The sequence below is a fragment of the Schistocerca gregaria genome, chromosome 8 (assembly GCF_023897955.1).
Source record: "Schistocerca gregaria isolate iqSchGreg1 chromosome 8, iqSchGreg1.2, whole genome shotgun sequence".
Classification (NCBI taxonomy): Eukaryota; Metazoa; Arthropoda; class Insecta; order Orthoptera; family Acrididae; genus Schistocerca; species Schistocerca gregaria.
This window is the reverse complement of record NC_064927.1, coordinates 419,904,452-419,928,988: the sequence shown is the minus strand read 5'-3', so window position 1 is coordinate 419,928,988 and position 24,537 is coordinate 419,904,452. Positions and strand designations below refer to the sequence as shown.

The 24,537-nt window shown below is 45.7% G+C and overlaps 1 protein-coding gene and 1 non-coding gene across 5 annotated transcripts in view; one reads left to right on the top strand and one right to left on the bottom strand.

Moving 5' to 3' along the window:
- The window catches only part of LOC126284569 (TBC1 domain family member 4), a 777,557-nt gene that overhangs the window by 194,449 nt on the left and 558,571 nt on the right, over positions 1-24,537 (bottom strand). The window contains exon 1 of one of the 4 annotated variants that reach the window (XM_049983585.1): positions 16,417-16,780. The exons of the other annotated variants lie outside the window; for them this stretch is intronic. Coding sequence (XP_049839542.1) covers positions 16,417-16,506 — 90 coding nt within the window. The 5' untranslated portion in view covers positions 16,507-16,780. Of the gene's footprint in view, positions 1-16,416; positions 16,781-24,537 lie in introns of those variants that run through there. 4 annotated transcript variants of the gene reach the window in all.
- Positions 21,780-21,851, top strand: Trnae-uuc (transfer RNA glutamic acid (anticodon UUC)). Its single transcript has one exon. It is a non-coding gene; the product is annotated as a tRNA-Glu (tRNA).

Sequence of the window (24,537 nt, the reverse complement as noted above, 5' to 3'; positions counted from 1 at the left end):
AAACAGTTTGAGTACAGTTTGGACGATTTATTAGGAATAGAAATCTAGCTTAGCCGTTGCCTGATTGCTGTTTGCTGCTGCATTATCAAGACGGAGGGATAGCAGTTACAGTTCAGTTCAAATTAGGTTCTGTTTAGTAAAAGGTTAGCATACGAGTTAAGCTGGGTTATGGAGACACACTCTTGCTAATAAGTAGATTTTATAAAGTTCGAGGTTAAGTTGGGCCTAATTCTATACAGAAACGAATATATTGGAGAGCTTACAACTTCGCAACAAACAAAATTCATTTAGTGTTTTCCGTTTCTAATACAAACGTGGCAAAATGAATACCCGGGTAGTGCCGAGTTTCTCTCTCTCTCTCTCTCTCTCTCTCCTTTGAGTCATCAGTCTTCTGACTGGTTTGATGCGGCTCGCCACGAATTCCTCCTCTGTGCCAACCTCTTCATCTCAGAGTCGCACTTGCAACCTACGTCCTCAGTTATATGCTGGATGTATTCCAATCTCTGTCTTCCTCTGTAGTTTTTACTCTCTACAGCTCCCTCTAGTACCATGGAAGTGATTCCCTGATGTTTTAACAGATGTCCTATCATCCTGTCACTTCTCCTTGTCAGTGTTTTCCACATGTTCCTATCCTCTCCGATACTGCGCAGAACATCCTTACCTTATCAGTCCACCTAATTTTCAACATTCGCCTGTAGCACCACATCTCCAATGCTTCGATTCCCTTCTATTCCGGTTTTCCAACAGTCCGTGTTTCACTACCATAGAATGCCGTACTCCAAACGTACATTCTCAGAAATTTCTTCCTCAGATTAAGGCCTATATATGATACTAGTAGACTTCTCTTGACCAGGAATGGCCTTTTTGCCAGTGCTAGTCTGCTTTTGATGTCCTCCTTGCTCCGTCCGTCATGGGTGATTTTGCTACGTACGTAGCAGAATTCCTTAACTTCATCTACTTCGCGATCATCAATCCTGATAAGTTTCTCGCTGTTCTTGTTTCTGCTACTTCTCATTACTTTCGTCTTTCTTCGATTTACTCTCAATCCATCTTCTGTGCTCATTACACTGTCCATCCCATTGAGAAAATCATGTAAGTCTTTTTCACTTTCACACAGGATAGCAATGGGATCAGTTTGTCATCTAGCATCTAAAAAAAACTGTTAGCGTATTTTTGAGAGTTGTATCTCATGTTCTACCGATAGCTGTGTGTCTTTGTGTATTCCTCTTTATTGTGCTTTAGGAAACGACTGTAAGTTTATCCTTTTCCTTTCCTTTGTCGTCTTCTAGCGTCGGTCGAATTGTCCATTCTCGTGTCCGTACCATCCGGAACACAAAGAAATTCCCGTCTAACTTCACGCGCCGGTGTCGGTGTACGGCTAAAGGTGTCCACCATGCAGGCGCGTCCATCCGCATTTTCCGACTCGTGTGTGTGGAGGTACCGGCCGGCTATTCCGCAGACGTGTTTCGCCAAGGCCAAATAGTGGCCGGGATACTCTGCTGTTTTCGACCGCGGCACAAACAGCACAGTTACTCTCCTGCCAGCCAGAAATAAACTGAAGCGAACCGTGACGTCGTGCCAAGAGGCTAGCGCCGCCGACCTTCAGCTGGCACGCTTCTGGGAAAACGGATACTGGACCAGAGGTGCACGCGCGCGACACAAAGAGAGCGATTAGGGAAGTTGATCGTCCTGACACCTGTTACGTCTCACACTTACCGCATATACCCTCCCGTGGGTACGCAAGATGTCACAATTCGTGCTGTCTCTGTATGCAAACAAACCCCTCATCGTCGACATAAAGTTTGTAGCCAAAGAAATGGCTTCGATGCACTTGCTTGCTTGCTTGCTTTCGCCTACAGTCCTTCGAAACATGTGTAGGGTAACATCAGTGACCGACTATTAACCTAATTGCAGCTAGAGCGCATGACTTCTGACTGGCGCCGCGCTAGCAGGGGTAAGTTCCTCCCCTTTTATCCAGGAAAATCTGTCCGGTAGTCACTTCGACAGCTGGCTGAGTGGACCTGGAGCGATCGTGGAGAGAGTGCCACGACGGAAATACCCCGCGCCCCCACCAGGTACTGGACCTGGGACCTTTATGGAAGAAGACCCGCTAGATCACAACGGCTACTTTGAAAAAGGTCTAGATAAAACACACTGAAAAGCTAAAGAAACTATATAGACATGCATATTCAAATACAGAGGTATGTAAACAGGCAGAATACGGCGCTGCGGTGGGCAACACCTAAATAAGACAAGTGTCTCGCGCAGTTGATAGATCGGTTACTGCTGCTACAACTGCGGGTTATCAAGATTTAAGTGAGTCTGAACATGGTGTCGTAGTCGGCGCACGAGTGATGGGACGCAGCATCCCCGAGGTAGGGATGAAGTGTGGATTTTCCCGTACGACCATTTCACGAGTGTATCGTAAATATCAGGAATCCGGTAAAACATCAAATCTACGACATCGCTGCTGCTGGAAAAAGACCCTGCAAGAACGGGATCAACGACGACTGAAGAGAATCGTTCAACGTGACAGAAATGCAACCCTTCCGCAAATTGCTGCAGATTTCAATGCTGGGCCATCAACAAGTGTCAGCGTGCGAACCGTTCAACGGAGCATCATCGATGTGGGCTTTCGGAGCCGAAGACCCAATCGTACAACCTCGATGACTGCACGACACTAAGCTTTTCGCCTCGACTGGGTCCCGTCAACACCGACATTGGACTGTTGATGACTAGAAACATCTTGCCTGGTTGGACGAGTCTCGTTTCAAATTGTGTCGAGCGTATGGACGTGTACGGGTATGGAGAGCCTGCCCGGCTAGCCGCGCGGTCTACGACGCTGCTTTCCGAGCGGGAAGGCGTGTCTCTCCCCAGCACGAATCCGCCAGGTAGATTGATGTCGAGGTCCGGTGTGCCAGCCAGCCTGTGGATGGTTTTTAAGGCCGTTTTCCATCTGCTTCGGCGAACGCGAGCTGGTTCCCCTTATTCCGTCTCAGTTACACTATGTCGGCGATTGCTGCGCAAACACTGTCTCCATGTGCGCGTACACCATAATTACTCTACCACGCATACATTGGGGTTACACTCGTCTGTCATGAGACGTTCTCGTGGGGAGGCGGGCGGGGAGGGGGGGGGGGGGTGTCCACTGGAGGACGAACCGCACAATAACTCTGGGTTCGATGTGGGGCGGTGGTGAAGTGGTTGGACTGCTGTGGCCTGTTCTGGAGCTGTGAACCACTGAGGGCTAAGGCGGGGCGAAGCCTCTCCGTCGTTTCTAGGTCCCCGGTCCAATACACACAATACACGGGTATGGAGACAACCTCATGAATCCAAGGACCCTGCGTGTCAGCAGGGGACTGTTCAGACTGGTGGAGGCTCTGTAATGGTGTGGGGCGGGTGCAGTTTTAGTGATATGGGTCCCCTGGTACGTCTAGATACGACTCGACAGGTGACACGTACCTAAGCATCCTGTCTGATCACCTGCATCCATTCTACATCTGCATGACTACTATGCAATTCACATTTAAGTGCTTGGCAGAGGGTTCATCGAACCACAATCATACTATCTCTCTACTGTTCCACTCCCGGACAGCGAGCGGGAAAAACGAACACCTAAACCTTTCTGTTCGAGCTCTGATTTCTCTTATTTTATTTTGATGATCATTCCTACCTATGTAGGTTGGGCTCAACAAAATATTTTCGCATTCGGAAGAGAAAGTTGGTGACTGAAATTTCGTAAAAAGGTCTAGCCGCGACGAAAAACGTCTATGATGTAATGACTTCCATCCCAACTCGTGTATCATATCTGCCACACTCTCTCCACTATAACGTGATAATACAAAACGAGCTGCCCTTTTTTGCACCCTTTCGATGTCCTCCGTCCATCCCACCTGGTAAGGATCCCACACCGCGCAGCAATATTCTAACAGAGGACGAACGAGTGTAGTGTAAGCTGTCTCTTTAGTGGACTTGTTGCATCTTCTAAGTGTCCTGCCAATGAAACGCAACCTTTGGCTCGCCTTCCCGACAATATTATCTATGTGGTCCTTCCAACTGAAGTTGTTCGTAATTTTAACACCCAGGTACTTAGTTGAATAGGTACTTAGTTGAATTGACAGCCTTGAGAATTGTACTATTTATGGAGTAATTGAATTCCAACGGATTTCTTTTGGAACTCATGTGGATCATCTCACACTTCTCGTTATTTAGCGTCAACTGCCACCTGACACACCATGCAGCAATCTTTTCTAAATCGCTTTGCAACTGATACTGGTCTTCGGATGACCTTACTAGACGGTAAATTACAGCATCATCTGCGAACAATCTAAGAGAACTGCTCAGATTGTCACCCAGGTCATTTATATAGATCAGGAACAGCAGAGGTCGCAGGACGCTTCCCTGGGGAACACCTGAAATCACTTCAGTTTTACTCGATGATTTGCCGTCTATTACTACGAACTGCGACCTTCCTGACAGGAAATCACGAATCCAGTCGCACAACTGAGACGATACCCCATAGGCCCGCAGCTTGATTAGAAGTCGCTTGTGAGGAACGGTGTCGAAAGCTTTCCGGAAATCTAGAAATACGGAATCAACTTGAGATCCCCTGTCGATAGCGGCCATTACTTCGTGCGAATAAAGAGCTAGCTGCGTTGCACAAGAGGGATGTTTTCTGAAGCCATGCTGATTACGTGTTAATAGATCGTTCCCTTCGAGGTGATTCATAATGTTTGAATACAGTATATGCTCCAAAACCCTACTGCAAACCGACGTCAATGATATAGGTCTGTAGTTAAATGGATTACTCCTACTACCCTTCCTGAACACTGGTGCGACCTGCGCAATTTTCCAATCTGTAGGTACAGATCTATCGGTGAGTGAGCGGTTGTATATGAGTGCTAAGTAGGGAGCTATAGTATCAGCGTAATCTGAAAGGAACCTAATCGGTATACAATCTGGACCTGAAGACTTGCCCGTATCATGCAATTTGAGTTGCTTCGCAACCCCTAAGGTATCTACTTCTAAGAAACTCATGCTAGCAGATGTTCGTGTTTCAAATTCTGGAATATTCCATTCGTCTTCCCTGGTGAAGGAATTTCGGAAAACTGCGTTCAATAACTCCGCTTTAGCGGCACAGTCGTCGGTAACAGTACCATCGGCACTGCGCAGCGAAGGTATTGACTGCGTCTTGCCGCTTGTGTACTTTACATACGACCAGAATTTCTTCGGATTTTCTACCAAATTTCGAGACAATGTTTCGTTGTGGAACCTATTAAAGGCATCTCGCATCGAAGTACGTGCCAAATTTCGCGCGTCTGTAAATTTTAGCCCATCTTCGGGATTTCGCGTTCTTCTGAACTTCGCATGCTTTTTCCGTTGCCTCTGCAACAGCGTTCGGACCTTTTTTGTGTACCACGGGGGATCCGTTCCATCTCTTACCAATTTATGAGGTATGAATATCTCAATTGCTGTTGCTACTATATCTTTGAATTTGAGCCACATCTCGTCTACATTCGCATAGTCAGTTCGGAAGGAATGGAAATTGTCTTTTAGGAAGGCTTCTAGTGACACTTTATCCGCTTTTTTAAATAAAATTATTTTGCGTTTGTTTCTGATGGATTTGGAAGAAATGGTATTGAACCTAGCTACAACGACCTTGTGATCACTAATCCCTGTATCAGTCATGATGCTCTCTATCAGCTCTGGATTGTTTGTGGCTAAGAGGTCAAGTGTGTTTTCGCAAGCATTTACAATTCGCGTGGGTTCGTGGACTAACTGCTCGAAATAATTTTCGGAGAAAGCATTTAGGACAATCTCGGAAGACGTTTTCTGCCTACCACCGGTTTTGAACAAGTATTTTTGCCAACATACCGAGGGTAGGTTGAAGTCCCCACCAACTATAACCGTATGAGTGGGGTATTTATTTGTTACGAGACTCAAACTTTCTCTGAACTGTTCCACAACTGTATCATCGGAGTCTGGGGGTCGGTAGAAGGAGCCAATTATTAACTTAATTCGGCTGTTAAGTATAACCTCCACCCATACCAATTCGCACGGAGTATCTACTTCGACTTCACTACAAGATAAACCACTACTGACAGACACAAACACTCCACCACCAATTCTGCCTAATCTATCTTTCCTGAACACCGTCTGAGACTTCGTAAAAATTTCTGCAGAACTTATTTCAGGCTTTAGCCAGCTTTCTGTACCTATAACGATATCAGCTTCTGTGCTTTCTATTAGCGCTTGAAGCTCAGGGACTTTTCCAGCGCAACTACAACAATTTACAACTATAATTCCGACTGTTCCTTGATCCAAGCACGTCCTGTAATTGCCATGCACCCTTTGACATTGCAGCCCACCGCGTACTTTCCCGAGGCCTTCTAACCTAAAAAACCGCCCAGTCCACGCCACACAGCCTCCGCTACCCGTGTAACCGCCAGCTGAGTGTACTGAACTCCTGATCTATCAGCGGAACCCGAAACCCCACCACCCTATGGCGCAAGTCAAGGAATTTGCAGCCAACACGGTCGCAAAACCGTCTGAGCCTCTGATTCAGACCCTCCACCCGGCTCTGCACCAAAGGTCTGCAGTCGGTTCTGTCAACGATGCTGCAGATGGTGAGCTCTGCCTTTATCTCGTAAGCATGTCCATTGTGCATTCTGACGGACATAGGCAATTCCAGCAGGGCAGTGCGACACGCGACACCTCCAGAGTTGCTACAGAGTGGCTCCAGGAACACTCTTCTGAGTTTGAACACTTCCGATGGCCATCAAACTCCGCAGACATGAACATTATTGGGCATATCTAGGATGCGTTGCAGCGCGCTGTTCAGAAGATATCTCCACCCCGTCTTACTCTTACGGATTTATGATTAGCCCTGCAGGATTCATGGTGTCAGTTCCCTCCAACATAAAAGACGAGTACATATCACGTCGTGCTGCGGCTCTTCTGCATGCTTGCGGGGGCCCTACACGATATTAGGCAAGGTTCGCATTCATTTATTGATTAAATAATTCATTCTTAATCTACTAATATAATCTGGCAATTCTCTTCTGACACCACTGTTTCTGAGTCCATCTACTGTATCTTGCTCTCTCATACTTTGTAACTGTCAAGACACGACTAGCCTAAAATGTTTTTTTGGTATTAGTATTGAGTCGGAAATGCAACGGAAATCTCCAGTTTCTTTACGTTTATAGTCGTCTAACACTTCGCTCGACTCTGAACGACTTTCCCTGTATTGCCAAAATGTTTAGCTATTTCTCAATTAGTATGCGCCTCTAATACAAAAAATTCTTTTCATTTAAACTGTTCCATATTCGTAACGCTGGATTTAGTTTGCGACAGAGATTGGAAGCAATGCAGCTATCGATATTTGTCCACAATTCAAGTAGAGATTCTGAAAGAGTACCAAGAAGCGCTGCCCACGGCAGTCATACACGTAAACTGAGGAGCAAATGCGTTACACGACTCGCATCCAGGCGAAGTATCTTCTTTTTATAGTGTTCTTTAAGTGCCACGACACTGAAGTAGTATCTTCTCAAGTTATTAGCATTTCAGGAACGACGAATGAAAAGTGGTTCTCTGTGCCATGTGCTATTAATATTCTTCCCAACGATTAGTGCCACCTTTTGCGCATCAAGGGAACTGAAGATGTGGCCGATTAACACGTAATTTAGAGCACTCAAGCTTACACACTTCATGTTGCATGGTGGTTGTTTAAGAGGCATAAACTGCTGTAGGTAAGTGACTCTGAACTTTACGGGTTTCAGTTTGAACAAAAGCTAGAGTTGGACAAGTAATTCTTTTCCATTCAGCAAGAATGCAGATGCTTCATACACATTTACCTGAATCTAATTGCTTTGTGGTATTTGTAATTCTTAAATTTATGCTTGCCACATTTTCTAGAACTACAACACCATTTATGAAATTTGTTGTCTTTACCCAGCTGTGAATGTAAGATTCAACTAGATGGCAGCAGTGTTTGTTTACATTTTGGACTTTTCATGTAGCACTCTCTCCACCCGCCAGCATAGCCGAGAGCGCTAGCGCGCTGCTTCCTGGACTCTGGTAGGCGCGTCGGCCCCGGATCGAATCCGCCCGGCGGATTAACGACGACGGCCGGTGTGCCGGCCAGCTTGGATGTGGTTTTTAGGCGGTTTTCCACATCCTACTAGGTGAATACCGGACTGGTCCCCACGTCCCGAGTCAGCTAATTTCGATAGACGTTTCAACGTAACTGCGTGTTATTGTTTTCCTTTTCTACGGTAGAACTGTTTTTACTTAGCTTATGGTTTGAGTCAAGATATTCTATAGGTACTCCGTTAGTAGTGGACCAGGTTTTTTTTCGTTTTAGAAACGATTGCCTTAATTGTAGAGGTATAAAACAGAATCAGACTTTTTAAAGATGAGCAAATAAGCGGAGATTTGATTCTGTTACATAAACCGTATCATTTTCTAAACTTTTCGAAGAGTTATGTATTCACAAGTTATTTGCCTGCTTTCGAAATATGATAAGCGTGTCGCCTTTCAAGACTGTACAGATGACGATCAAATGGCGACTGTTGAGATATTACATTAGCAATCTTTTAAAGTTTGTCATTTTTTATTGTCAAAAAAATTTCAGTTCAGAAATTGTCCGATTATTCCTTCTCAGTAAGTGTCTTAGAGCGAGTTCCTATCTTTAGTACTGGTTTGCAGCAGAACGCCATTCCCCCTCTTCTGTAAGGAATGCATTGCACATCATTCATAATCCGGCTCATGTATGACATCCTTGGTCGTCCCCAGCGATTCTTTCCTTCATCATCTCCTCCTGCTATCGCTACAATCATATTTTTGTGTCTAACTGTTTCGTGCGAGTTTATCTCTTCTTGTCTGAATGTGCTCCACAGGGATCTGGTTTCCTGTAGTCTTCCTCGGCACCTCTACGCTGCTAACTCTGACACACAAGCGGATCTTTGTCATCCTTCTGCAGCACTGTATGTCCAGGTCTTCTGGACATCATCTCTCTTGTTTCAATATTGTCCACGTTTCATACCCGTACAGGAACTTTAAATGAATATTTTCAATGGATAATTATTTTACTAGTTTCGTTCAACCTTTGTAATCAATCGCCTTCAGAAACGCTGTTCACATACGGTCTGCAGAATTTCGTCGTGGTAGTGATTCTACCAGGGATGACTTTCGTGAAGAACGCCTTTTGTTTCAAAAAATCGGGTCTGTGCCGCGACATGACTGAATAGGAATGAGAAGTGTCTCACCGTGAGACAGAGCATATCCCTAGGCATTTCGAAGGCAGAAATGCATTCGATTTTGCACGGACATTCAACTGTGAAAAAGACATGTTCCCTATGCATTCCTGACAGTACGGTTGAAGCTAAAAAGCAGTTTCGCGTCATTTGGTTTAAGGACACGCTCAACAATTTTGACTGAGAGGAAATGCAAAGTCTGTATACGACAACGTAACAGGAGATGAAGGTTGGATATATTCGTAGCATCCTCTAAACTCAGCAGTCAACTGTTTCCGCCTTCCTAGAGGCCGGAAACCAATCAAAGTGGTTCGGTCGAATAACGCTTGCATGAAAATGGTGGCTTGTTTCTTAGGTTACACTCAACAGGTCGCGACCGTTGCCGCAGACTTTAGAGGACTGAGGAACAGTTAATGCTGAATGGTACACCGCAATTTGTTTGCCGGAAGTCATCGATGAAATCAGGAGGAAGGACTTACTGCCATCTGAGACACAGCGCGTCACCGTTTATTACAGAGAAAAATATCAAATTAAACGTCTCATTGCCTGTATTTGTTTGACTTATCGCCTAAAAACTTATTTTTGTCACGTTTTGTTAAAGAGAAAGGTCGCAATTTCCATCACCTCAAGAAACTGACAGCGAGTAAGTTACTTGTCACGTACAGCAATGCACCTGTAAGAACGCAACTGTAAGAAAAAAAAAAAACAGCCAAATATTAAGTGAGCCCGACTGTAAGGCAGTGACGTCCCAAGTGGGAATTTCTAGCTTACATTTTTACTTTATTTTATTTTACGCGTCTAGCTCCTCACGATGAAACTGGTCATGGAGCGCGTCAGTACATGAAATTACAACATAAAAGTAGTAACAGATAAAATGAAATGTTTATGAACCCGAAAAAGACATGCCATAAGTTTCAGTAAACGCAGTCAACAATATAACATAGGAATCAGCTTAATTTTACAAGGAACTCCTCAACAGAATAGACCCACGAGGTATCTCTTCAGTTTCTATTTGAAAGCGCGTGGATTACTTCTAAGATCTTTGAATTCTTGTGGTAGCTTACAGAAAATGGATGCAGCAGTATACCGCACACCTTTCTGTACAAGACTGAAGGAAGTGCGATCCAAATGCAGATTGGATTACTGCCGAGTATTAACCGAGTGAAAGATGTTAATTCTTGGGAATAACCTGATATTGTTAACAAGAAACGACAGTGAAGAATATGTACATTCAGAGGCCAATGTCAGAATACGCAGAATATTGAACAGGGTTCGACAACAGGTTCGCGAACTTACACCACTTACTGCCCGAACCACCCGCTTCTGAGCCAAAAATATACTTTGAGAATGGGAAGAGTTACCCCAAAATGAGGGAATGAAAACAATCAAACTAGACCCCTCTTCGTGTCGAGGTATCACTTGTTTACTTCGAATAGTAAAAATATAAGTCTTTGAACATGATCCTGAACGTGGGCTGAGCTGAGCTGAGCAGGATGTGGAATTTTATAATTCTAAACAGATGGTTTCAAGGCCGAATTTTCTGGGATGTCGTCTGATATCTTTCTCTGTCAGTTTCACTGCTAAACTGAAACGCATTGCGTAAAGCTATGAAAGCGTCGAAGTGGTGGGAAGACGATGAAAGAAAGGGAAAGGAAAAGCAAATTCGCTGGAAGGATCTTGTTAAGTACGTAAATGTAACTCATCCACGAAAGCAGTGGCTTGCGAAACTCTCGTAAGAGCGACTCTTGAGTAGTTTTCATCACTCTGGAGCCCTTACTGAATATGATTAATAGAAAGATATATGTAAGATCCGACAAAGAGCGGCGTGTTTCGCCACGAGAGCCTTTGGTAGTTGGAAGGCCCTATGTATCAGGGAAAGATTTACTATTGAAATCCCGAGAGCGTACGTTCGAAGAAGAAGCGGTCAACGTATTACTCTCCCCCCCACCCCGCACCAACATTTAGCATAAGAAACACGACGACATGTTTACCCATATGGCACACCTACTATAACACATGATAGCGGATATAGCACGTACGGGAATGACACTTGCTTAGGGTTGTGTGTGGAAAATAGTGTTCCATTACAAATAATATGTCTTTAACATAAAATTGTTTATGATTTCCAAAGATTCATGAATACATAAATCGTAATTCTACTTCATTAAACCGCATTCTACAGCTTTTAAAAATGGTACAATAGTTTTAATTACATCTTCTGTTCCACTATGCTGAGCTGTGTATTACCACGAACATGCGGTACAATGTTGTCCACAAATATGATTTGCTTTATACTGCTCAGAAAGCTCGCCTAACAATCATTCGTTTGTATGTTCTCGCACGAAATAACGTACGCCACTAAGCAAAACACACTGACATCAGAATTCTTTGTAAATCACGAGTGGTGATACTGCGCCTCAGTTGGTCTTAGTTCAACCAGCGTGCCTTTTCAGTAGCTCTGTGTGCCATGTTGCAACGAATTTCTGTAACGTTTCCACGTGTACTTTAATGCTGAAACTATTGAGACACACTTTCTCTCCCGTCGAACGTTGCGATGTTACATTCCCCGTTTCCATCAACATGCTTCCGGTTTTCCCAACAGGTACATGGCTATGTTATAATGTGTGCCACACACCTATGGAATGCGTCGCGAATTTTTTCCGTCCAGAGTTCTAATGTTTGTAAGTCATAAATAAAACGTATTTTACTTTTTAATGTGAGCTTTAATAATTAATAATCAACTTTTTGCACACTGCTTCGTTTGCGCACGCATATGTGGCATATATATTTAATATTCACGTAATATGTTTCACAGATATTTTTCATTCGAATTTCGCTCTCCAGTTTCATCTGAATTCTGACGCTGCCATTAACTGATCGTCGATTCGAGATAAATGACTATCGCTGGTAACTCTATGATTCTCCGCTGTGTTACACCATGCGAATCTGAGTATCTGGACGTGTGTTACGATATTTGACCCCGAAACACGATGCAGTGCCCATTGCCACGGTGTGATGACGCACTGAACAACGCAAATAAGAGAGACGTCGCGCTTGATATTTTAATGGTATTGGAATCCACCTAATTGCAGGAAATTAATTACTAGCAGGTCGTTTTCGGGCGTTTCTACATATCATCCCATGCTATCGTCACTCCTGTTCCTACCGGTAATAGGGACAGCTTACTGCGACATTTATATATAAAATGAGTAACGTATATACCACATTTGGTTGAAATTTCTGAAGGCGTTCCTGAGTTATGCTTTGATGTTACGCCTTTTTACACCCATAAGGCCATATGCGTTCTAGGGGTCTATTACCGCCAAAGCAAATTTTTCCAGTGATATAGCTGCCAATTTTCCTTCAGCTGTTACAGAGATATGCTGGTATATCAGTCTCTCTGCACCCCCTCCTCCCCAGCCCCCGGGAGTCTAGTATTTCCGAAAGTAAATTTTCGGAGGCAACATTCCCTAATGAACTACGAAAGAGGAGTGAAGTACCTTCATCTTGGCGGGACGGGGCGATGGGGGTATATGTAGATATAGGAAGATGAAGAGTGCCTTAGTTGGAGAGGAGAAGGAAAGCAGTGGGCAGTGAACTCGAGAAAAACTGGCAGGACTTCAAAGTTGGCAGATGTGCAACGTCCAAAGGCTAATAATGGTTCCGCATGTTGACACGAAGTCCGATACGCTCACATTCGAAAACAACGCACTGGTGGGGCCTTTTTGAATGATAGGTGTGACACGGTGTTGCCTGTAGCAGGTAGCTGGTTACAAGCGGTTCGGCAGCGGGGCCCACGAGAAAGACACGTCACAGCTTGTGACACTGCAGGTCTTACAGGAATGCCTGCAGCCGTCTCCGGTGGCGAGCGAGCAACTCTTTCAGACGAATTTAATAACTCCTGACTGCGTGATTGAATGCATGCATGTTCTCGACAGCAAACAACAAAATAAACGCTACAAAATAAACGCTACAACTAATTCAATACCTGACAGTACGGGTAATGTAATTGATGATGATAAACAAGGCCGAAATTCTAAACCTAGCTTTCAAAAACTCGTTTATGATAGAGGACTGCAGCACCATTCCCCCTTTCAATGATCGAACAAACGAAAGAATGGCTGACATAGTGTTTAGTGTATCTGGGATTGTAAAACAGTTAATATCCTTAGACGCCAGAAAGGCATCTGGCCCAGACGGTATCCCCGTAAGGTTTTATGTTGACTGTGCTACAAATATAGTACCATTCTTATCCGTCATCTATCAGAAATCACTGGAACGGCGGAAAGTTCCACGGGACTGGAAGAAGGCCCAGGTCATAGCAATCTATAAAAAGGACAGAAAATCGGATGCACATAATTACCGGCCAATTTCACTGACATCGATTTGTCGTAGAATCATGGAATATATTTTGTGTTCAGACATATAGACCTTTGAAGAATCTGAGAAGCTCATCTGCGGAAACCAGCACGGTTTTAGGAAACAGCGGTGATGGGAGACACAGCTGGCCCTCTTTGTGCATGATATACAACAGGCTCCAGATACCGGCTCCCAGGTTGATGCCATATTTCTCGACTTTCGAAAGGCGTTCGACTCAGTCACGCGCTGACGCATGCTACAAAAAGTGCGCGCTTACGAACTATCTAATGACATATGCGATTCGGTAGAAAGTTTTCTGACGGACAGGGAGCAGTATGTCGTCCTGAACGGGGTAACTTCAACAGAGAAAAAGAGTAACTTCAGGTGTGCCTCAGGGCAGCGTAATCGGTCCTCTGCTTGGTTGATCTGGTTGATGCTATTAACAGCGGCCTTAGACTGTTTGCCGATGATGCTGTAGTCTACAGAAAAGTAGTATCACACGAAAGTTGTGAACAAATCAGTGAGGATTTGCAGAAAATAAATGCGTGATGTAATGAGTGGCAGTTATCTCTCAATATTAGTAAGTATAACGTACTGCGTATAACAAAGCGAAAATCCCATTAATGTACAAGTACAAAATAAACGCCCAGACTTTGGAAACGGTAACAACCGTCAAGTACCTGGGTGTGACTATTCGAAATTATCTGAAATGGAATGATCTGAAATGGAATGATCTGATTACACTGGTAACGGGTAAGGCGAACTCTTGAATGCGGTTTATTGGTAGAATCCTTAAGCGATGCAGTCCTTCTACAAAGGAAATAGCTTACAATACGTTAGTTCATCCAGTCTTAGAGTACTGTTCGTCTGTATGGGACCCTTACCAGTTGGGTCTGATTCAAGAGATTGAGAAGGTCCAAAGAAGAGCAGCAAGATTCGTGACTGGTACATTTAGCCACCACGAGAACGCTACAAATCTCTCAGAAAGTTTGAAGTGGGACATACTTGCAGATAGACGACGCGCTAAACAGAAGGGGGTGCTCCCTAAATTCGGAAATCCAATCTTCACTGAGGATGTAGAGCGTATATTATTACCACCAACTTTAAAATCGCGTAATGATCATCATTCAAAGATAAGGGAAATAAGACCTCGTACTGAAGCGATCCGCGAGTGGAACAAAAGGGGGGGGGGGGGGGGGTATATGACTCTGGCGCGAATTGTGCCCTCCGCCACACACCGCTTGGTGGCTAGCGGAGTATCTACACCTACAGCCATACTCCGCAAGCCACCTGACGATGTGTGGCGGAGGGTACCTTGAGTACCTCTGTCGGTTCTCCCTTCTATTCCAGTCTCGTATTGTTCGTGGAAAGAAGGATTGTCGGTATGCCTCTGTGTGTGCTCAAATCTCTGATTTTATCCTCATGTTCTCTTCGCGAGATATACATAGGTGGGAGCAATATACTGCTTGACTCTTCGGTGAAGGTATGTTCCCGAAACTTTAACAAAAGCCCGTACCGAGCTACTGAGCGTCTCTCCTGCACAGTCTTCCACTGGAGTTTATCTATCATCTCCGTAACGTTTTCGCGATTACTAAATGATCCTGTAAAGCGCGCTGCTCTCCGTTGGATCTTCTCTTCTATCAGCCCTATCTGGTACGGATCCCGCACTGCTGAGCAGTATTCGAGCAGTGGGTGAACAAGCGTACACTAACCTACTTCCTTTGTTTTCGGATTGCATTTCCTTAGGATTCTTCCAATGAATCTCAGTCTGGCATCTGTTTTACCGACGATCAACTTTATATGATCATTCCATTTTAAATCACTCCTAATGCCTACTCCCAGATAATTTATGGAATTAACTGCTTCCAGTTGCTGACCTGCTATTTTGTAACTAAATGACAAGGGATCTATCTTTCTATGTATTCGTAGCACATTATATTTGTCTACATTGAGATTCAATTGCCATTCCCTGCAGCATGCGTCAATTCGCTGCAGATGCTCCTGCATTTCAGTACTATTTTCCATTGTTACAACCTCTCGATATACCACAGCATCATCCGAAAAAAGCCTCAATGAACTTCCGATGTCATCCACAAGGTCATTTGTGTATATTGTGAATAGCGACAGTCCTACGACACTCTTACTTCGGAAGACTTCTCCATTGAGAATGACATGCTGCGTTCTGTTATCGAGGAACTCTTCAATCGAATCACACAATTGGTCTGATAGTCCATATGCTCTTACTTTGTTCATAAAACGACTGTGGGGAACACGGCATCTACCTGTGAGCCCGTGTCTATGGCTCTCTGAGTCTCGTGGACCAATAGCGCGAGCTGGGTTTCACACGACCGTCTTTTATCGAAACCCGTGCTGTTTCCTACGAAGTAGATTTCTAGTCTCCAGAAAAGTCATTACACTCGAACATAATAGGTGTTCCAAAATTCTACAACTGATAGATGTTAGAGATATAGGTCTATAGTTCTGCACATCTGTTCGACGTCCCTTCTTGAAAACGGGGATGACCTGTGCCCTTTTCCAATCCTTTAGAACGCTACGCTCTTCTTGAGATCTACAGATGTAGAAAATGAAGACCATAAGTTGTCACTTTTTCAGTAAAATATGGATTCCCTGTGGGCCGTTCATGGAACCGAGAGTTCCTGGAGCGTGGTATACAGGACTACTAGTGTGACGTCACAACTTCGTTTCAGGGCCCATAAATCTCGTTGACCCCGCTGGGGCGTGAGGGGTCAGGGTAAGGTAGGGTGAGGTTGGGCGGTGCGCGCCGCCACCGCTGACTCACCTGTGGCCCCTTGCGCAGGTTGAGGCTGCTCGCGTCGCTCTGGCTGGGGCTGTGGTACGGGCTGGACTTGCCGATGGGCACCGTGATCATGGCCGCCGCGTGCTGGGCGTGCCCCACGTGGCACTAGGCGCTGAACGTGAACGTTAACGCGAACGCGAACGTGGCGCGGCGAACGCGGACGGATGGTCCGGAGAGCTCACTGGTTCGGCGCCTCTGGGACTCTGGCGGTGCCACTAGGCGCACAGTGGCCGCGGTGCTGTCAGCTCCCCCCGAGACGGCGGGTGGCTACTGGCTGGCGGGCGGCGCGGCCTCTGGTTTTGTGGAAGCGGCGCGGCGTCAGGGGGTGACGCAGATCGGCTGCCAGCTGAGGCAGGAGGAAGGCGGGCCTAATTTTAGCGACGGCAGGGCGGAGCAGAGGACGCGCCGGCCGGCGGCGGTGTCCACGCGGACGCTGCGTGCCCAGGGCTGGCCACGCCACTGCACGGGACGGCCGGTGTTCCCGCAGCCAGGGACCCCCTCCACACACACACACGGCTCCGTAGCCGAGTTCGCTAACGCAAGCTTGTGCGTTGGTACTCAACTCGGCAGGTAAGCCAATTCAGAACCTGATGGTGGATCAAATTTTGACTTCCAGTTTATCATCACCGGCTCCTAAGCTGACATACGAGGGGCGTTTGAAAAGTCCGTGCAAAGTCCGAGAGATAGCACCACCGTCACGTAACAAGGTCATGGTTAGTTAGTAGCATCTTTGGAAAGAATGCACACCAAGTTTCAGCCATATTTCTTTCTGTTTGGCATTCGTGTGAATGGAGGAAGTCGAGTGATCGTCAAAAAATGGACGAAGAAGAATTTCGTGTCATGATTAAACATTACTTTATGAAGGGAGACTAAAGAGAAGCTTGATGAACATCATGGCGAGTCTGCACCTTCGATTAGAACAGTTTATAAGTGGTTTCAAACTTTTCGGAGTGGCCATATGGGCACAAGTGATGCTGAACGTTCTGGACGCCCTGTGGACGTTGCGACTCCAGAAATCATAGATAAAATCCATGATATGGTGATGGATGACAGGAGAGTTAAGGTGCGTGAGATTGCTAGTGCTGTGGGCATCTCGAATGAATGGGTACATAATATTTTGCATAAACATTTGGACATGAGAAACCTATCCGCAATATGGGTTCCCCAATTGCTCACGCTTGACCAAAAACGGAATCGTGTGAAGTGTTGCAAGGGTGGTTTGCAGCTGTTCAGGAAGAATCCACAGGACTTTAAGCGTCGTTTCGTCACTGTGGATGAAACATGGATACATTACGAGAAGACCAGTCCTTCAGCCGGAAAGGTCATGACGACTGTCTTGGGATTCGCAAGGGATAATCTTCATCGACTATCTGGAAAAGGGTAAGCCTACTACAGGTCATATCATTCATCGTTATTGGATTGTTTGAAAACCGAGCTGCAAGAAAAACACCGGCGATTTGACCGCAAAAAAAATCCTTTTCCGCCATGACAATGCACCAGCACACACCTCAGCAGTTGTGGTCGCAAAATTAATGGAAATACGATTCCAACTCGTTTCACATCCCCCCTATTCTCCAGACTTGGCTCCCTCCGACTACTATTTGTTCCCCAATTTGAAGAAATGGTTGGCGGGACAAAGATTTTATTCAAACGAGGAGATGATTCCAGGAACTAATAGCTGTTTTGCACACTTACAGAATTCCTATTATTCGGACGGGATCAACAAATTAGAACAGCGTTTGACGAAGTGTATAACTCTAAAAGAGTATGTCGAAAAATAAAAAAGTTTTACCCCCAACACGTAAGTAGTTTTTATATTTGCACGGACTTTTCAAACGTCTCTCGTACGGCCGGGAAGGGGTGTGCTGACCACATGCCCCCTCCCCCCCCCCCCCCCCATCCCACTGACGCCTGTGGGCTGAGGATGACACGGCGGCCGATTGGTACCGTTTGACCTTCATGGCCAATTCAGATGGAGTTTACTTTAGTTTTCTAGTATTTCACTGGCAAGGTTGGAACACGGGGTGAAGTTCTTGATAGCCAGTCTTTGCGCCAATGTGCTGGATTAAACTCCAAATCTCTGCGCAGTGCCTTATGAAATGACACCAACTGGTACTGTTGATGGTGATGCGTCCGTCGGGTGAGGACCTCAACTTTGGCTGACCCATTGTCTTGGTAGGTATGCTGATGCACCAGTGCGGAACCAATTTACGCTGAAAAAAATCAATTTCAGTTCTGGCCACCAGCTGCATAGCTGGCGCTGTACACGGTCTGTATGACAATGATATAACATCCGCGCTATCATTTGACAACCGTAGCGTGAGTCAACAGTACGGCTATCGAGGAGAGAGAGAGAGAGAGAGAGAGAGAGAGAGAGAGAGAGAGAGAGAGAGAGAGAGAGAGAGAGAGAGAGAGAGAGAGAGAGGGGGGGGGGGGGGGGAGAGAGAGCTGTTGCTGAAACTGTTTGATGTGAAAATACGGGTGAGCTTGGTGTGCCATCTGGAAAACGAAGGCGTCCTTTCGTGGTGCAAGTTATCGACGACGTTGCCGTTTCTGTAACTGACAATGCAGCACGCGTCTCAACTAGTGTTAGTGCTCTGCAGTGTCGCGAAAATTGTCCATCCTATGGTCAAAAGTACGGAAAATTTTGCATCAACATTACGTTGATACCCATACAGCAACTGAAACTTCGTGATCCGTAGCAATGTTCTGAATCTGCTCTTTGGTGGTCTGACAAGGGTCGACATGTGGCGAGGTAATATTCTTACGGACTGTCGAGGCACATTTTACGGTACATGGTGCAGTGAATGAACAGAACTGTCGAATTTCAGGTACTGTTAAACCGCGCGAAGAGCCACTGCACTGGCTATGTATGGCTGTGTGTTGTGGATTCACAAGCACCTTTACTCTCGATCGGTTCTTCTTTGAAGAGAATACACCTAGAGCGCGAGTGCTGTGACACAAGCACGTCATCGAGATAATCTCCTACAGCGCGTGATTCCTGCTTTGGAAGAGCGCAGGTGCGTGTGGAAACCAGTGTTTTCATGCAAGATAGGACAACACCTCACGTCGGTCGTCCAGTGAGAGACATTCAACCTTCTACGAACGTTTAATCTACAGAGGTTTCCCAAATACATGGCCTGCAAAATCACTTGATCTGAATACATGTCACTTTTGGCTCTGCGTATATCAAAATGACAAGTACGGTCTCTACCTGACGTGAAGACAGTAACTCGTTGCTCATGTTCCACCGGAACTGCCGCGAATAACTGTTGATCACATCGTTTTGTGGATGCACCAGCTTGTTGACATCTCCGGCGCTCGAATTAACGAAACTGTGTAACCAGCGGGTAATAGTAAATCAGTATTGTGCCTTTCTCACCCGCCCTGTTAGCAATGCGGTCTAACGCACGGCTTTCCGGAGTTGTGTGGAGGTCCAGTGAGCCGGCCAGTTTGTGGATGGCTTTTAGACGGTTTTCCATTTGCCTCGGAGAATGCGGGCTGGTTCCCCTTATTCCGCCTCAGCTACACTATGTTGGCGATTGCTGCGCAAACAAGTTCTCCACGTACGCGTACACCACCATTACTCTACCACGCAAACATAGGGGTTACACTCGTCTGGTGTAGGACGTTCCTCGGGGAAGGGGGGGTCCACCGGGGGCCGAAACGCACAGTAACCCTCCAAGAGTGGTTCTGTGTGGGGCGGCGGAGGGGTGAAGTGGACTGTGGTAGTCGTCGTGGGGTTGTGGACCACTGCGGCTGCAGCGGGGACGGACCCTCTCCGTCTTTTCTAGGTTCCCGGTTAACATACAATACAATAGAATGCCTTTCTCACTTGTTCGACCTTTTCTGCCTACACCCCGTTCCTAATACACTACATAAGGAAATCTTTCCTGCGTTCACAGCGCCGGGTTTGGACCTCGTCACCAGAACTGAATTTTTTTCCAGCTTATGTCGATTCCGCATCAACACGTAAGTGTAACTGCCAAGTTTCGCTGCCATACGATAGTTTCAACACACAATGGACCTCTTGAGTATAAGTATAAGTAATCATTACAAATAAATATAACACTACACTAAACACGCATCCACATACTCACCTGCACTCAACAAATGTACATAAGACGCAACTCTGTCATATCCCACCTTTGGGATATCAAATCAAATGGTTTAAATGGCTCTAAGCACTATGGGACTTACATCTGAGGTCATCAGTCCCCTAGACTTAGAACAACGTAAACCTAACTAACCTAAGGACATCACACACATCCATGCCCGAGGCAGGATTCGAACCTGCTACCGTGGCAGCAGTAGCGCGGTTCCGGACTAAAGCGTCTACAACCGCTCGCCACAGCGGCCGGCTGCAGTTTGTCGGTTTTATTAATGTTCACCCTGTATATTCCTTCACTGCTCAGATTACGTGATTCGACAAATCCTGCTCTAACAGCAGTATTCCCGGGCCCTTTAGAGCCATGTTGACACAATGAATAGTATACGGAAGTGACACTGTCTAGTTCACAATTGCAAAAACAGCACATTCTAACGAAATGTACTTATAACTCCACCATTCAAGTGGTCATACGTATCGATTTGGTAAGGTTAAAAAAAAATTGTCTGGAATGAGGTTTCCGACTAAAATAGCCCAAAGTATGCAAGTCACGTGGATGCTGCGATTTTTTTAACTGTTTATACTGATGATATATCGGTATCAATTTGTTTTATCCCCTTCTCAAAACTTCTGCTGCTACTGCTGTAACTATAAAAAAGACCTATTCAATGGCGTTGGCTTCTCGGAAATGTGGTGATTAGTTTCGGAAATTCTCTGTATTGAAGAATGAATTGATTGCTGCCATATGGGAAGTTCGTGGTTTGATACGCTAGCAAGGGGAAATGTCGCGGTGGCTGAAAAGGAATATTGCATCGGCACAATACCGGTACAAAAGGGGCACAAAAAAAGCTATCCTGTGTAGTGAGCATTTGGCGTGTGTCGCTAGTCTCACGTGATGACGTCATCAAGCTGTAGCTTCCCACCAGCAAGACGGGACAGTTACGCGTGACGTCACCAACTCCCGCTTTCATTAAATCGGTCTGATCCGGAAAGAAGATACTAGCAGCAGAAATTACGGTACTCTTATTTCACAAAAGAAGTTGACAGCAATCTCTCTGTAACAAATATTAAAACTTAGTGAAAACTAAAAACAGCATCTCATTTTGGTGAAAACAGAATTACGATTTCTGGTAAGATACCGGATATAATTTGAAGTTAACTGCTTATGTGACTCACCCTCTTTTGGCAAACACAGCGGACGTAATTTCTTTACAGCAGTAGCAATTCACGTGTACCCTCCCATGTGGTCTAGTGGCTAGGATAGCTGGCTTTCACCCAGCAGGCCCGGGTTCGATTCCCGGCATGGGAAAATATTTTTACATTGTTCACTCAAGATCACCGGAATCATAAGTCTACAGAAATTATAATTTTGGGTCTATTTCTATTTTAAAACTATAAATTTCGAAACACGTCCTCGACCGGTTCCTCTATAGTTTCACAATGTCTCAAAGATATCTTCTGTATAACGGTCTTAGATGATTGGGTCTTCTTCGGCTTTATGTTATATTTAGGCCAATCTTGCAACGACTAGCTCCTCCCTCACTAAATGCCGCTCCTTCAAGGTCGTGCAGAACTACCTATCGCCGGCCGCGGTGGTCTCGCGGTTCTAGGCGCGCAGTCCGGAACCGTGCGACTGCTACGGTCGCAGGTTCGAATCCTGCCTCGGGCATGGATGTGTGTGATGTCCTTAGGTTAGTTAGGTTTAAGTAGTTTTAAGTTCTAGGGGACTAATGACCACAGCAGTTGAGTCCCATAGTGCTCAGAGCCATTTGAACCGTTTTGAACTACCTATCACGAACCTTGGAGAAACTTCCTGCGTATTACGAGGACAATCACGTCTTCGTCGGGGGCATGGGTGTTCTTTTCTTATCATAAGTTAGTTTAAGTAATGTGTAAGTCTAGGGACCGATGACCTCAGCTGTTTGCTCCCTTAGGAATTCACATACATTCGCACATTCGACAATCACGTCACACCTAATCCTGCCACAACTCCTACACGTGTGTTCCACACAAAGAACAGATAAACCAAGAGGACCCTTCAGCTGACCTGGGGCGGCGCTTCACTGGAACACTGTGCGACCCCAAAATATCCAGGCGTCACCTTCGACGGAACACTCACCTACAGAAAACACTGTGTGGACACTAAACAGAAAGCTGCAGCAGAAATAATATCATCCACAGGCTGGCAGAAACTTCATTGGATGCACAGTCCTCGGTGATAAGAACTATAACACTTGGTCTGCGACATTCAGTAACGAAGCGTGCGTGCCCAGAGTGGCATACAAGTCATGTCACGCCAAGCAGATAACATACCCCCTAGCGAATTGTGTCGCGTTTTTTAACAGGATGCCTCAGGCCAATAACGAACGACAAGTTGCACTTTCTTGGACCACCAGACATCAGACGGAAACTGACCTCCAGAAAGAAGAAACAAAGGCATTAACCTCAGCGATAAACCATCTATACGGCAACCTACCAGTTCACCTATTTGCACAAACGTAGGTTCAAAGGTGTGTGAATTCCTAAGGGACGAAACTTCTGGGATCACCGGTCCATACTTTTACACACTACTTAAACTAACTTATGCTAAGAACATCACACACACCCATGCCTGAAGGAGGTTCCAATGGTTCAAATGGCTCTGAGCACTATCGGACTTAACTTCTGAGGTCATCAGTCCCCTAGAACTTAGAACTACTTAAACCTAACTAACCTAAGGACATCACACACATCCATGCCCGAGGCAGGATTCGAACCTGCGACCGTAGCGGTCGCGCGGTTCCAGACTGTAGAGCCAAGAACTGCTCGGCCACCCCGGCCGGCTTAAAATTACAGACCATGTTAGTAGCTAGATGTCGGGATGTAGTTACTAACATAGTCTGTTATTTGAGGAGAGTGGTTTTACTGTTATGTCAAGCCCTTGATTCTATTGGCCTTAATTTTTACATACTTGATAATGGCGTGAAAGCCGAGATCTAAATACTACATAGGAAATACACAGAAATATGCGATCCAATAGGGGTGCATTGTTTCAAAAACATGCTGGATGACTATGGGTCGGCACGATGGAAAACTTTTCGCTTTGCGGTGAGGGCTGGACAGCAAGTAGAGGAGCGAGGATGTGGCCAACACTGCACAACTTCCGCCTCCTCTGTTCGAGCGCCGCGTTCTGGCAGGCAGGCGGGCGTTGCATGGCTGCTCGACTGACGGGCGGCGTCCGAAATACAGCAAGGTGACCGCCAGCATGCGGGGGGCGCGTGATCGCTACCCGGCGGGGGCACTCTCGCCTTTCTAGAAGGCGCGCGCTCCCGCCTAGGTGAGTGCAGGGGCTCCCGCTACCCTAAGTACGGCCGGGGTAAGTGTACAACGCGATGCCGCGCCGACAGACCGATGATGTCATAAACACGACGGATTATCATCCTCGAGGGTTACCAATTAATGACGTCACTAGCGTATTAACAAAATAAAATCCGAAGAATTAAGCGGACCTTCATGGGACCTTCAGAAGCGTTAAAAACTTGAAAATTTCAAACCATGCGGGACGTGAATGTGACTGTTGCGTACTGATGGTACCAAAAAAGGACACTGCTCGAAGCAGAATGTCAGTATAGCGATCTTCAATGGAGCCGACATCTCCATTAGATCCTCCAACGTATTTCTTGGTCGACTTTATCTGCAGGATTTCTCCAGCCTGCAGATGACACGTCAGCTTTCCGTACTACTCCTAAATGGGTCGTGGTCGAGACCAACTTCACTGATTTCTACGGCGAGTAATTTTCCCTTTGACGGCTGATATTCTCCATAACCTGGTATGAAGAAACTACTGAGGGTGGTGATAAGATGCAACACCTTCTAGGGAAGTTCTCTCAGGCTAATGGAAGTCGTAAGCCTCCCGTACTATTTTATTGGTTTTTTCCATGAATATGGGAGATTAATACTTGTTGTCTGGCTATTTGGAAAAGTTAGGCATCGGACATTAATAAGTAGCCAGTTAT